The sequence below is a fragment of the Notothenia coriiceps genome, unplaced genomic scaffold (genome assembly GCF_000735185.1).
Source record: "Notothenia coriiceps isolate Sejong01 unplaced genomic scaffold, NC01 NC01_scaffold00007693, whole genome shotgun sequence".
Classification (NCBI taxonomy): domain Eukaryota; kingdom Metazoa; phylum Chordata; class Actinopteri; order Perciformes; family Nototheniidae; genus Notothenia; species Notothenia coriiceps.
In genome coordinates this window covers 34696-49980 of record NW_011340394.1, presented here as the reverse complement: position 1 = coordinate 49980, position 15285 = coordinate 34696, and the positions used below count along the sequence as shown (strand labels likewise).

Genomic DNA, 15285 nt, shown 5'->3' with positions numbered 1-15285 from the left:
GTAGTGGGGTGGTATATTTTAATTTATTGAAATATCTACAATCATTTAAACACCTAGTAGAATTTATTTGTATACCTTAATGTTGGAATTATAAAGACTTTCTCTTATATCGTTAACCCTCTGGAGTCTAAGGTATTTTCCTCGATTGTTTAGATGTTTCCCACCTTTTAAAGTACTTGTTATAAACATGGCTCACCCCATGTGTCACATATAAAAATGTTCAGGACAATTCTCTGGACTTGCTATCGAATGCAAATACTCACCTTAGAGCACTGTGTGAATGAGATTAAGTAGCTCTAAGCTAACATTTGACATCTGAATTTTGGAAAAATCTCAATAACTCTTGTGAAAACACAAATTTACTAATTTCATCCAATTCTTGATTGGTGTTTAGATTTGGTTACCAAAGATTAGGACACAGAAGTAGTGGAAATATCTTTGAATTACACTGTTATAAATGTAATTCATGTCTTAAAAATAAAAAGATTAAATTCGATTTTGGAGTAAAACAGTTGTTTACACTCTGACTTTCACCACAGCAGGGATTGAGATACATTAGATGATAATAATTCATATATACAATACTAAGTTCATGTGATGCTGAGAGAATACACAAATACAAGATTGAGCATTCAAACTTTTGTTCAAGCCAAAACAAATTATTTAAATAAGTTTTTTCAACCAACGTATTTATTATAAATTTAAGAAACTGGAACAATCTCACTATATTAAATATTGAACATCGAACTTTCAACCAACTATTCATTATTAAATGTCAAGACAGTATCAAGGCTTTGTCTGTTCTTCCAGAGACAGTGGGTCTGGCTGCTGTGTAGGCGGTGATGGTGCATTGGGCTGCAGTGTGTTAGATGTGGGGGGTACAAGAGTGCTATACGAAGACCTCCACGAGACCTTCCTTGCTGGCGGGTTGATTGGTTGGATGGCTGTGAGTGGAGCCTTTGTGCTGGAGGATGTATCTTGACCTGAGCTGGCAGCCGCAGATGGAGGTGCTGAGGCAGCTGTAGTGATATGGAGGGAATCTATTTTGTCCCATGGTCCAAGTCATTTTGTTCATGACTATCGAAAAAAAAAAAAAAATCAATTAAACAATTGATTGAATGCCTCAAGAATGTCATGCCCGCATTTTACTGGACCATCCTTATCATTTTTTAACCACACCTTCTTTAATGCTCTTACAACCTTTTATGTTTTTATTATTACCATGTTTATAATTTCAATATGATCCTTTCGAATCATTTTTATGTATTTTCTACCTTATCAGCTTTGTGAAAGAACCATTGAGATGTGCTATAATAAATCAAATGTGTTATTTATTATTATTGCAAGAACACTCACTAAAATTACCCAGGGCACGGTCTCTTCCCTTTACAGGCGACATGCAGGTTGCATGCGTGGGGCCTCTCACCTTGCGAGGGGGGGGGGGGCCCATCTCGTGTGAGAGGAAGATGCCTCAACTGAGCCGAGAAATGCGGCCAAATAGTGATGCTCCGGCCGGTTCGCCGCTGCGAGACACCTCCACTAGCACTACCACTCACAGTTTTACAGGTTTTTTTTCACTTTCAAATATATCATTCAAATTGACAACATCAATATGTGTACATTCGGGCGCACAAATTCAAACGAATCGAAAGATAAATCTTTCTCTCCCATTGACTAAATCGATACATAATTTTTCCGAAATAAGTATCCCCATGGAGTCCCCGGAAAGGAGGCGACTTTGCCTCTCTATAGACCACAATGGTCTTATTTGGATAGGCAGGAGTGAGCCATACATTTACGATTTGTAAATCAGAAGATGAGCCAAGGGTAGAAATGAAGAGAACTTCCAGCAAGCAACACATTCCACAGAACACATCCTTCTATAAATAAACCTCAGTCCTATATCTGAATCAGTCAGGTAACAGGAAGACAGTTACCGGCGGCGGGCAGGGATGAATGAATGCTTCTGGCTGATAACGAAATGATGACCTAATTATTCACTCTGATTACAGGATGCAACGCAATGTTGTTAAATCATGCTATGTTTGAGAAGAGCTGCGGGGCCTGCGGGCTCACCATGTGGGGAGGTCTCAAAAAGCTTGGCCTGGAAGTCAGGACACAGACGGCTTCCAGGAACAAAATGATCAGGATGCATAGATTAGAGAGGATGCACGGATGAGTAAGAGCTGCATATTTTATAGTTAGGGAGATCATGCCGATCCTAACACCCTATCGTGTTATCAGGGGAGGTTCCTCACCTCCTCTAGGGAGAGGATCCTCAACCTCCTCAAGGGGGGACGTGGTCCTAACCATACCTCTAGGGAGTCCATCACCTACGCTAGGGGGGTCCGGGGGTCGATGACTTCCCGGAGAGATTCTTTTATTTCATAATATTGATGCTTAAAAGCTTCAATCGGGGTGCAACTTTGGAAGCAAAATGGAAGAGGATCTATGGAATCTATGTAAGCCTCTTTGCTTCAGAATTACATGCTTTTCCAGTCCCTTAATCACGTAGCTGCCACCTATAAAGAACATCGCGGCCCGTGTTGTAGCCTGTATGCTGGCGTACTATTACTGCTCCAGTGGCAATAGCCAGAGGATGGATTACTTATTTTCCAAAAGATGAATATTCCAGCCCAATCTCTGGCTTTTAAACCAATGCAGCTGCCAAAATGGAGCGTGCTTACCCCCCACACATCGTACAGGCTGAGTGTAGGTACCTTTATAAATAGGCTACCTGGGCAGGCCCCTGTTTGCCGAGGCTCCTCTGGCACTGCGGCGCTGCTGGAGGAGGGTAGGCGGGATTGTTTTTGGGGCAACGAAGACGGCTGCGGACTTGCCTCCGGCCCTCCGTGGCGGACGCGAGAGTGACGTTAGTGTCTAACGGACAGTGACGCCCTGGTAACGCAATGATACCCCATGATCTGAACTGATAGTTATACCTGCGAGTAGATGCAGTGTTTACTGCTGCGATAAGGGCTGGTTGTTTTACCATTTTCTCTGATGTCCATCACTGGAACTGCTGTGTAAGCACCTTGCAGATGACGAACGGCAGCGGCACAGGTCACAGCACACCTGAACATAAAATAACATTACTTACCGTTTAAATTAACCAAATAAATTGCCAGCAGACAATGTTATTTAACCACAATTACAAATTTATTTTTATTTCAACTAAAATTCTTATTATTCTTATTATTGTAATAGCCTATTTTTCACTTTTTTTTTTTTTTCACTTTTTCATTTTTCAAATGAGGTAGTGTGTGTGTGTGGAGCAGTGGCGGTTCTACGGGGTGGCACGGGGTGGCAGCTGCCACCTCAGAAAAATGCCTTGCCACCCCAGCTGGCACCCCATTTGGCAGCTTTGTTTTGAAAGAAAAGTTGTGGCTCATCGGACATTTATGAGACAAAATGTCTAATGTCCGAGTGCAAGTGAATGCAGCACAAGACGCGAGCCTTGTAACCCCTCCCCCCCCCTGGCGCGAGCTTGGAAATCTGATTGGCGGCGATTTCATTTGAACGGGAGGACAGCGCAAAACGAGAAGCATTTCGGATACAAGTAGACAGAAGGAATGAGGTATTTGCGGTCAGGGTATGGCTCGTATATATACAGTCTATGATAACGACTCAACTGAGGGTGCAATGCACCCTTATGCACCCCCGTAGAACCTGGCCTGGTCGGACAGCTCGTAGTCGGCTTCGGCTGCTTCTTCTTCTTCTTCTTCTTCTTCTTCTTCTGCTTCTTCTTCTCTCGGTTTTTGGCGGATTGCAAACAACTTTAAGGTGCATACCGCCACCTACTGTAAAAAAGGATTTGATCATTAAGTTATTGTAACTTTTGTCTTCACTTTCACTTAATATATCAATTTATGCAATTTCTACTTAATTTCATAAGTTGTTATTAATTCAACTCAGCTCTGTAAGCCAGTTCAATGACCTCTACATTATATGAAGTCAATTTTGTCAACAGTGTGAATTGTGACATCTGACAATAAACAACAAAATATGATGGCAAAAAGTACAGTAAACTAAACCGACCTGGTAAAGCATTACCCTACTTTCAACTTTGTAACCAAAGCATTTGGTTTCTCTTCGCTGGATCGTTTTTACGATAATTAAATGCCATATATCCAATAGACGTGAACGCACCTCCTCCTGACCCGGATGTTTTGCTTCATGACGCTATGCTAGCAGGCTAAGCTATTTAGATTCAGCCTGAGAAATACAAAAACAGAAGCTGTGAATGTGTGTCTTCAAAGTCAATTAAAATGCATTAGCACTGACTTAGCACGAGCACTATATGTAAGTCAACATAATGTCGCGAGTATAAAATATTTTTTGACACTCGTTTTCTCATTTGAGCTCATTTAAGTTGAACTTGAATGGAGTTGGAGAACAGAGCAGTTACAAAACAACCACTGACAGTCTTCATTTTTGACATTTCTGACCGAATAAGTGAGTTGAGTTTCGGGTGGCGGGATGCTCCGGGAGGCCTATCCCTTCGTGGAGGACAGCTTCAGCCGCTTCCCGTCGCAGAGCAACATCTACGGGCTGTGTCAGGCCGGGCAGCACGAGCTGTTAGCGGCCACTCTCAAAGGGAAGGTGGTGTGTTTCAGGTACCAGGAGCTGCAGCACAAAATCCGACCTGTGGCCAAGGAGGTCCAGTTCACCTACATCCCAGGTACTGCCCAGAGGACGGTACCGTGCTGTAGAGATGGTGCATAGGCAATACAATGCAGTGAGGCAGACTCAGCTGTAAAACTGTGTTGGAAGAAGTACTCAAATAACAAATACTATGTTCCCTAAATACTCCACTACAAGTATAAGTCCTGATTTCAAAATCGTACTTAAAGTAAAAGTACTTATTCTGCACAATGACCCATTTGAGAGTAATATAAAGTACAGAAGAATTATAAATACTTAATGTATTTAGTAAGTATCAAAAGTAAGGTTAAATCAGAATGGATCTTTTCACAGTTTAATATTAATTTGGTTCATATTTGATCTTATTTTTTATACATAGAGAGCATTTTAGTATTGTAATGTGTCAATGTTGGACACATTTAGATATTAAAAAGACTGTCGTTTAGTAGTACAGTACTGCTTTATACTATATTAGCATTATCATGTGTTTTTATATGCACAAAGTGACTACTAACTGCAAGTGTTAAAATACATGTAGTGGAGTAAAAGTACAATATTTGCTTCTGAAATGTAGTGGGGTAGAAGTATAAAGTACAAAATATGTCAAAAAAGTACTTGAGTATGATACTTGACACTACTTGACTAAATATACTTGTGAAGTAATAGCCTACAGACTCATTTTCCCTCTTGGAATGACACAATGATGTTTTTTTTTAAATCTTAGACAAAATTGAACATAGTTTACGTGTTGTTTCAAATACATGCAGTAAGATCACATTAATATATGGCCATGCACAGGTACAGATATGCACAAATGCAGTGTACACCCACTTAAGTATGCATACTTTACTTATTTAAGGTATCCTACTTTCACTAAACTTGAGGAATCTTATCTAATGCTGCTTTAGTCCTATAGTCCTGAAAGCTGTGCTGCAGCTGTGTTGTCCAACAGCTGTTGATGCTGCAAGGATCTGATCCTGTCCTTTTTCTGTAGTCGATGCAGAGATCGTGTCAATCGATGCCTTCACTAAGTCTCCACCCAAAAGAGGCCTGGTGGTGGGCATCACATTCGTAAAGGTATTTGCATATATTTAAATTGAGGAGCCACTGCATGTGTATACTTTACTATAAAGGTTGTTAATTTGTTCTACTATTTAAAAAAAACCCAGTGTTAATAACAGCTGTACTCCTGCAGGACTCTGGAGACAAAGCCACTCCGTTCCTGAACATCTACTGTGACTATGAGCCCGGCTCGGAGTTCAACCTGGAGTCTATCGCACGTGAGTGAAGTGAGGAGCGTCCTGTGCACTGTTACTGTGACACACACTTCTCCTGCTGATGGTAGTGTGTGTTTCTAAACAGAGAGCTGCTTGAATCTGGAGCTGCAGTTCACGCCCTTCCATCTCTACCACACAGAGTGAGTCTGCCGATGCACAGCTGTGATAAACTGTGGACCATTAAACAATACAATACAAACTTCAGTTGTCATTGTAACTACCAATGGAGGCCGAACTAGCAAGATCAGGTTTTGTTGAGAATAACAGATCAAAAGAAATGAAAGGGACTCCTTCCTAATCTGTCAGTGAGGAGCATCGGATCCCTGTTCCTTTATCCCAGAAGGGTCAAAACACTGCAGTCACATTACAAAGACACGCGAAGCAGGGCAGAGGGACGTTGTTACAAACCAGTGGACAGACATTGCATGGCAAGCTGTTAAACTGGAGTTATGGTAATGTTTTACAGCTCTATTAATGTCCCACTATAAGAATCATCAGAATACTTTATTTAACCCCGGGGGAATAAACCAAAACGTAGTGGTTATAAACAGGCAGCTAAATAATATGATGTGGTGTTAATTACACATACAATTTACAATTGAATTACAGATTTATTTATTTTTCTGTGTCAGGGTGCAGAGTGAGGATGAAGGCAGAGAGACGGTGTTCCTACTCAGCGGCCATGACCAGAGGATCCACCTGTACAAGGAGGTCAGAGCAGAGCATGGGGGGGGGAATACCATCTTTACAAAACAAAAAATATAGATTTAATCCTTTCCCCCTCTTTATCTGTAAAACTAAATATCTGTAGAATTATAATACCTATTTGTTTATGTGAGTGGTTTTCAAGTTTAGGTATTATTAGTCAATGTTTTTTACCTCAGTATTTATATTAAAAAAATATGTTTTTAATTGACAAATGTAGCTAAAGGAATCAGAATTATTTATTTATTATAAAATATTTGTGTTGTGTCCTTTTGATTATAGTTATTTGTCTAAATATTTATAAAAATGAAATTGTATTTATTCTTCTGTGAAAATGGGAAATTGAAACAATAAAATCTGTAAAATATTCTTCATTCTTCATTTTGTCATAAATAAGTGAATAAACCAAAAGACCAGAACAGTAGTATTGTGTTCTAGTAAAGACTGTACAATGTGTATAAAGTGAATCAGACAAGGTTTGTTTGTCAAGGTCATTTGAGTTTGAACATGATTTGTTGTTCGGTCAAAGAGAAGACTTTATGAAAAGGGATGAAGGCTACAGTAAGGCTATTTTGAGCAAAATGCACATAACAATATGGTTTTGCATATCTGAAGGAGACATTCACTTTGACTTATGATGTTACATGACAGCATTACTCAGCCTGACTGTCCTGTTTCCAACAGAACTCCTCCCTTCACCAGTTTGAAGAGCAGCCGGTGCAGAGACTCTTCCCTGAACTAGAAGACCTGCCCAGCAAGTGAGTCTGAGCTGCCCTTAGCTCCATCAGCTCTGAAGCTGCTGACGTTTCACTGTGTGTGGAGGAGTTGGGTGAATAAGACCATCAAGTTTCTCGCTATACAATTTTCTTTATTCTCAAATCTTCACTAAGAGACTATTCTGTTCATAACTCAGCCAGTGGATATATAAGCCATTTCACGAGGAAACTCAGTTACAAAGACATACTGTAACAGCGTACACACATAGCAAGCACTTCTGAAGACAATAACAATGTAGTTATTAATATCATTATAAAATCATTCAAATAACCCAGCAGAAATATGAAATGCAAGAAAAAAAAGAGAAACGCGTCATCATTCTTCACAATAAATCAACGAGACACTGCATACAGAATAACGCCAGATATCAGTAACATCAATGTAGCATATTTGCTGAAAGTGATGTATCACTGCTGTCATATCAACAATGAGCAATGACCATACAGTATGTCAGCAACTTTTTCTGACTTCAATGTATGTAAAATCCATAACCCTCTGTATTTATTGTGTGCCCCCTCCTCTCCATGCAGTGTGCTGTGGTTGGATATGCTGAGTGTCGCTGGTGGCCGGAGACTCTCTGCGTTCGGCTGTCAGAATGGCTGTGTGGGACTGGCTCAGGTCTGCCAGACTGAACCAGGTGAGTCCCACCAAACTCTCAACAACCCTTCTGATTAGTTCAACGCAGTCACATGACTCCTCCTTCCTCCAAAGTGGGATAGAGGAACACAGTGAAATCCCTACCTTCCTCCTGCTAGGGGTGCAAAACTGCACCTTTGGCATGGGTGTACATTTGTTATCTTTAAAATGTGATTCTTTGCATTGTGGGATTGCTGGTAGAAACTAGTGTACATGTTACGGGTGCTACTGGTTCCATTCTATTAGCTGAATGGTTGAGAGCACTACAAATAGGATAGAAAGATAGAAACTCTATTCATCCCAAATTGGGAAATGATTTTGTTACAGCAGCAGTGTCAAGCATTACTACACGAGTTCAACATGTTTAAAATATACAATAGCATACAAATGTTACAAAAATGTACATTAGCGTCAAGTAAGAATATATTTCACACTCATTCAGCCACTGTCAAACAAAATAAATACTGCACAGTGAATATAAAGAATAGTGCACAGTAATTTGAACCATGCACAGTAAATACAATAGTGCACGGTAATAGAATAGTGCACAGTAAATTCAGAGTCATTTCAGCCAAGTTAAATCCCCTTTGTGGGTTTACTGTGGGTTACAGAGACTTGACATATAGTGTGTAATTGTTAGTAGCAGAGATACATTTGTTTGTATGAACCAGGTCCTAAATTCCCCTCTGATGGTACAGTATTTGTAGAATTAACAAATTGGTTATGTATTAAATATAGATAAGATAAGATATACCTTATTGATCCCGAATTGGGAAATGTTTTAACTAGTGACTAGTTAGTGACTTCAAGATGGTGTGTGTGTGTGGTGATCATGATAATACTGCAGGATATTCCTATGTTCCTTGTATATCTTTTTGTCAGAGGTTCTGCAGAGCTGGCGGTTCCAGTTTGACAGTCCCATCTCTTCTGTGCTGCTGTTCCCTCTGAGCTGCCCCAGTGGAGAGGAAGGTAAGTCAGGGTGCTGTTTCACTTCTTCCGTCTGTCTCTTCATCCGTGTGCTCTTTTTGGATAAGTAGTGTGAACTATCTCTGGTAGTCACTGTGGATGCGTCTGGTCAAATCCACGTTTTTGATTTTGTCTTTTCCAGGTGTGGAAATAAAAAGTTACAACCTTCTGGTTACCAGCACTATAGAGATGGCAGTTGTCTACAGGTAAAAATAGTGATAGCTTTTTAAATATATCAGTGGAGAAATCAGACGTTTTCTGCTGTTTAGAACATGGCTCTATGCTGAGTTCAGAGCAGTGTGTTATCCGTATGTGTGTGTGTGTCCTCAGAGATGTGCAGGAGCGAGGCCTGTACCGCTCCGTGTGTCTCTCAGAGAGCGATCAGTGGGACGCAGTGCTGTGTGCTCTGGTCATCGACCTGGACTTTGACGGTCAGAAGGAGGTGCTGTTGGGAACATATGGGCAGGTCAGAGCTCCTCTTCACTAATATTATTAATAATACTTCAAAGGATAAAGCTGGTGATATGGGTTTGAATTTTTTCACAAAATCCAATGAAAAAGATTTTAAAAAACAAACACTTGACTCTAATGTAAGTTTTGCAGTACAGACAGTACTTGTACTTTTTATGTGATTTTACAGATATAGAATAACAACAGACTTTTTCTAGAAGTAGAATAACATAAACACTAGTTTGATATAATGAAACATGATATGATAGACTATACTCAAGGTCCCTTAAAATAGACTCTATAGAAGAAGTGAAGTGCAGATATAGATGAAGGGCATTATCTGTGGATAACCAAAACTAATCTCAGCTAAAATCGAATGAGAATGATTGAGCGGTGAGGTCTCGATGATGAGGATGCTATCTCCCTTTCTTCCATGCAGGAACTGCTTTGTTACAAATTCCAGCCGGCAGGGACGGGAAGAGAGGAAGAGTTTCAGCTGCAGTGGAGGCGGAGCTTCAAGAGTCCTCTGCTGTCCATCATCTACTTAGACCTGACTGGCGACGGTTTGAGAGAGCTGGCTGTCCTCACACTTAAGGGACTGCATATTTTACAGGTACGTCACAGAAAGCTGTGTAAGGAATCTAAAATACTAATCAAAGCGCCATAGAAGCTTCCTGCCAAGGAAATTGCCTCTCTGTTGTGGATCATACTTTTTCAAAGCATATTGGCATAATAAATGGATCATCTGATAACCTTTGTAATACAAAAGCATGCTTTTATTAGAATGTATATTATTCCTTATGTAGAAAAGGCTTGAACTTTTGCTGACCTCTACTGGCCAGCAGAAGAAATCTCAACATCATTTCAAGAACTGATTTTACAGGCTCTTTGATTGGATTATCGGACAAAAGACACAAAAGTATCCAATGGATTTGAAAGTGAAAACACTTGTTTCCAACAGGACCAAGAAAACACAACAAATTGGAAGATATTCAACATAAAAAATATAAACAAGTTTGAGAAACACACAACAAAATCCTTCAACAAAGGAACGAAAATAATTAAAATAGCAATATCTTTCCAAATGTCACTATAAATGGTTTACCCTGTTAAATTGTAAAGCCTTAACCTGACTTTATTATCCAGTTTTTGATGCATATACTTGAGGTATAACAGACATATGTTCCATGACATGGCATCAGTTTATGAACAGGAACTTCACATGAATGCACACTGTCCCTATTTTCAAAGTGATATACTAAGTATGCACCATTGTCATGTGAAAATATTGATGCTTGTACCCATCAATAATAGTTTGGATATGATGCAGCTTGTGTTTCATCTGCTCTGAGCTGTACTGGCAGCAGTCCGATGCATTTAATAAATACTGAATTATTTTGCATCCACTGCAATTTGTTCCTAAGGTTAGCTCTCAAACAACTGAGCAGAATGTGCATAATCAAGAGTTTACTGGCACATCTTAATAACATTCTGTGTTCCCATATTATAACATTTGAGACACAATTTCAGGTCCACCACAAGAAACATTCACCGTATTTATCCTTCCCAGCTTATTCTTATTTCCAAACAGGTTTTTTTGTTTTACTCAAATGTATTAAAAGCTTGGATCAATGACTCACTACCTTAAAATGTGTAATTTTAAAATGTTATTTCCCTGACATCGTACCCCAATAAAAGTAAAATATGATACGTAAAGCAAAATCAAAAGCTTGCATCTTGCCGTAACTGGCACATAATGTACACATAATAAATAAAAGAGGCCCGATAAAAGAACCTTGTGGCATCCCACATGTAATATCCTGGTTGATTGAACCACCTCTATCAGAGACTCAACTTCTTTCTGTAAGGTAAAAAGTGAACTATTTTACAGCAGTATGACGAAAACCTATGCATTTTGACTTTGACAACATAATAGTATGTTTCATAGCCATTCTAGTAGGTTCAGTTGTTAGCCAAAACTTGAACTGGTCAATCAATCAATCAAACAAGTCTTGGGAGGCAAATTGTATTAAAATCCAAAAATATAATGCATTCAATCTCTGTGCATTTGTTACTGTCTACATTAAAAAAGGTCACAAATCTTCCTTAGGGAGTCTGTAACAGACAGGAATCATAATGGTCTTCTAGTCTTTCAAAGCAACAGATCCATCCATGCTGTTTCCCAGCCCTCCACCTGGATGTGGCTCACAGATTGAATGCTACATCATTCCTTTTAAACAAGCACATCACACCTCAATTTGTTGCAATCACACCGATAAACGGAGTTACTGGTGAGATCAATTTCTGCACCTCGAGTGAAGCTATCAAGCAGCGTCTCTGACACTGTGTTCACAGCAGCTTTAGAGGTGCGAGGTACTTGATAACCTCACTCTTAGGCAATAAGATTAGCATAAAGTCCTCTCTGATTAAATATGATATCAGTTTCTTTACACGTACTTTGCGAGTCTCCCTCAGAGCAACATAATTATCACCTCCGAGGCGTTGGATGTTATGAAACACATCTGCAGGAAACGTCTCCTTCAAGCAGCATCCACTGCACGCTATTGGAATGTCAGAGTCTCTCTTCACTGCCAAATCATATATTCTTGATGTGATATTTCCTAATTTTATCTGATTAAATATATCACAGACATCCAGAGCAACTGCTTCAGCATTAGCACTCACTACCTTCCCACAGAAGTAGCATCTAGTTGTTCCCACGGCATTAAACACGACAAGCTCAATTCAACCAACAAACTCTAAACAATATCTACACAAAGCTACCCCTAATATCTGCACGGCTTTCCACTTGTCATACCAATAGTGCACATCTTTTATTTTATTATATTTGATTGTTACAGGTACAGTGGCGCAAAAAAGTATTTAGTCAGCCACCAATTGTGCAAGTTCTCCCACTTAAAAAGATGAGAGAGGCCTGTAATCCTAGGTATACCTCAACTATGAGAGACAAAATGAGAAAAAAAAATCCAGAAAATCACATTGTCTGATTTTTAAAGAATTTATTTGCAAATTATGGTTGAAAATAAGTATTTGGTCACCTACAAACAAACAAGATTTCTGGCTCTCACAGACCTGTAATTTCTTCTTTAAGAGCCTCCTCTGTCCTTCACTTGTTAACTGTATTAATGGCACCTGTTTGAACTCGTTATCAGTATAAAAGACATCTGTCCACAACCTCAAACAGTCACACTCCAAACTCCACTATGGCCAAGACCAAAGAGCTGTCAAAGGACACCAGAAACAAAATTGTAGACCTGCACCAGGCTGGGAAGACTGAATCTGCAATAGGTAAGCAGCTTGGTGTGAAGAAATCAACTGTGGGAGCAATTATTAGAAAATAGAAGACATACAAGACCACTGATAATCTCCCTCGATCTGGGGCTCCACGCAAGATCTCANAGGACTCGAGCAGCGGTGTTCTGAATCAGCTGCAGCTTTCTAATAGATTTTTTAGTGAGACCTGTGAAGACACCATTGCAGTAGTCCAGTCTACTGAAGATAAAAGCATGGACACGTTTTTCCAAATCCTGCTGTGACATTAGTCTTTTAATCCTAGATATGTTCTTTAGGTGATAGTAAGCTGATTTAGTAACTGTTTTAATGTGACTGTTGAAACCAATAACTAATTTAACCCGCTGACAAGAGAGCCCACCTCCGAAGATCGTGACTGGCTGAGGGACAGACTCGGGGGCAGGTTCTCAGGAATTTCTTGGCTTCTCTCCCCCGAGCCAGAAGAGGAACACTACAGCTTGGAAACACTTACTGTTCCTGAAATGATCAAATCTGTTGGGCATCAGGGACCTGAGGCAATTGTGGCAAGCATGGCATTGTCTGAAGAGCAACAGAGGGCAATTCAGGTGGCTACCACTGGTCAGCGAACCAACCCAAACTGGCATTTGTTCAGGAAAGGAAGGTTGACTGCCAGCAACTTTGGAGCTGTCCTGAGGTCAAAGCGTGTGACTGCTTCCTTTATATAAGATAGGCAGGTACTTGCTTTCAAGCAGAACACAGGGGAAAACAGATTTAGCGGGAGTGTTTACGTGTTCGGCGTATTGACGTACAACGGCCTCGACAATTTCTGTAGTCCTATTCAGCCATTCGGTAACAACCATCGTTTTTCAGACACGTAAACTCTTCAAAAATCCCCAGTGGGGTCACTGCTGATGTATTTAATGTCGTAGAACAAAACGTGATTTATCTCTTAAATTTGTGTCAACCACAGACCTTATTTCGAGCTATTTTCCAAAACCCTATGGAAAAAATGCATTGCTTTTTGAGGAAGGAACCGGAAGTGCTAAAAATGCTAACTTACTTCCGGGTTTTATGACGCGTCACTGCGGTTCTGTCACGACCAGCTCATTTCTAGGATCCGGGTTAATGATCCGGATGAATCAGGACTCGCCCATCTCTAACAAAGGGTATATAACAAAGTATTGAGATTAACTTTTGTTATTGACCAAATACTTATTTTCCACCACAATTTGCAAATAAATTCTTTAAAAATCAGACAGTGATTTTCTGGATTTTCTTTTCTCATTTTCTCTCTCATAGTTGAGGTATACCTAGGATGAAAATTACAGGCCTCTCTCATCTTTTTAAGTGGAAGAACTTGCACAATTGGTGGCTGACTAAATACTTTTTTGCCCCAATGTATAACTATATTTTTTCAATATTTCATGTAAATATTGCTATATTTTATTGTTATATTGGTTTCCTTAAATTATTTATAATTATTTTTTCTGTTGGTCCTTTTCTTACAATTTATATTCTTTGACTGTGTTTATGTATGCACCAAGGTAAATTCCTCGTATATGTTAACCTTCTTTGCATTAAAAATGCTTCTCAAGAAAAAATTGTCCTACGATCTGCTTTTAAATAATAAATATCTCCCTTCTTGCAACTTTTCAGTATTGTCACTCTCACACGTCACACATCAGCTCAACTCAGACCCAAAAAGACATTGTCTCAGTGCGGATATTTCTCCTGTACAAATAAATTCCTCAAATCTGCCGGACATACTGTGCATGTCATCTGTTGTTGTTGTTGTGTTCCCTGTCTTCAGCACACTCTCCCCAGCACTGCTGATCTGGTCCTTAAGCGGCTCGCCCTGAGGGTGTCAGCACTCACAGCGGGCTCTGATCTGCAGTCAGCCAAAGAGCCGGACACTGAGGGGGGCGAGGCTCCAGCAAGAGAGGAGGAGCGTGCATCTCAGACATCAAGCTAGGAGAGACAGTGCCTTTGTTTCCATGAGTAAGTCCTGAAGACTCAGAATGGAGTTATTTACAGGTGGAGCATGAAGGATTTTGTGCATTCCTAAACACTTACTTTTAGTTGTGTGGACAGGAACCAGCCATCACATTAAGCACCCAGAACAGTAAGGCACTGTTTTGTGGTTGAAAGCTGGCTGTAGGGGACGGTAAAACAAACTGATTGAAGAGCCCACATTAAGGTGTGAGGTGAGGTAAACTGTGTACAGTCGTTTGCAGATAATAAATCACAGTTGGTTCTACACACTCACTGCTTTTGTTGTTTCTTTGGTATTTCTTGCTTGTGTTGTTATTGTGTTTCTTCCTTTGTGTAATCCACATGTGTCCAACTCATGGCCTGCAGGCAGGTGATGTATACACCTGTCCATATTGGTTATATGTTCTATCGTGTACTCATTTAAACAAAGTATGAATCTTCATCTATACTAGTGTATAATGTAATCATATTTATACTACCGTCTATAGTGTCTAACTATCTATATTTCGAATACCTCTATAGTGTATTGAATATATATATATTAATACTGTTCATACTGTATACT

At 39.8% G+C, this 15285-nt stretch overlaps 1 protein-coding gene across 2 annotated transcripts; it reads left to right on the top strand.

Annotated features, from left to right (window-relative positions):
- Positions 1 to 4157: 4157 nt before the first annotated feature.
- On the top strand, positions 4158 to 14993 carry kptn (kaptin (actin binding protein)). 2 transcript variants are annotated; one of them, XM_010769718.1, is made up of 13 exons: positions 4158 to 4302; positions 4457 to 4681; positions 5639 to 5721; positions 5840 to 5924; positions 6007 to 6061; positions 6554 to 6632; positions 7311 to 7384; positions 7934 to 8040; positions 8922 to 9008; positions 9148 to 9211; positions 9336 to 9471; positions 9895 to 10068; positions 14539 to 14993. In XM_010769718.1, the coding sequence occupies exons 2-13, from the start codon at positions 4480 to 4482 to the stop codon at positions 14698 to 14700; spliced, it is 1308 nt and encodes a 435-aa protein (XP_010768020.1). In that variant the 5' UTR covers positions 4158 to 4302; positions 4457 to 4479; the 3' UTR covers positions 14701 to 14993. The 2 variants fall into 2 exon arrangements, with proteins under 2 accessions (XP_010768020.1, XP_010768019.1); XM_010769717.1 differs by having other exon boundaries at positions 4158 to 4681.
- The last annotated feature ends 292 nt before the right edge of the window (positions 14994 to 15285 follow it).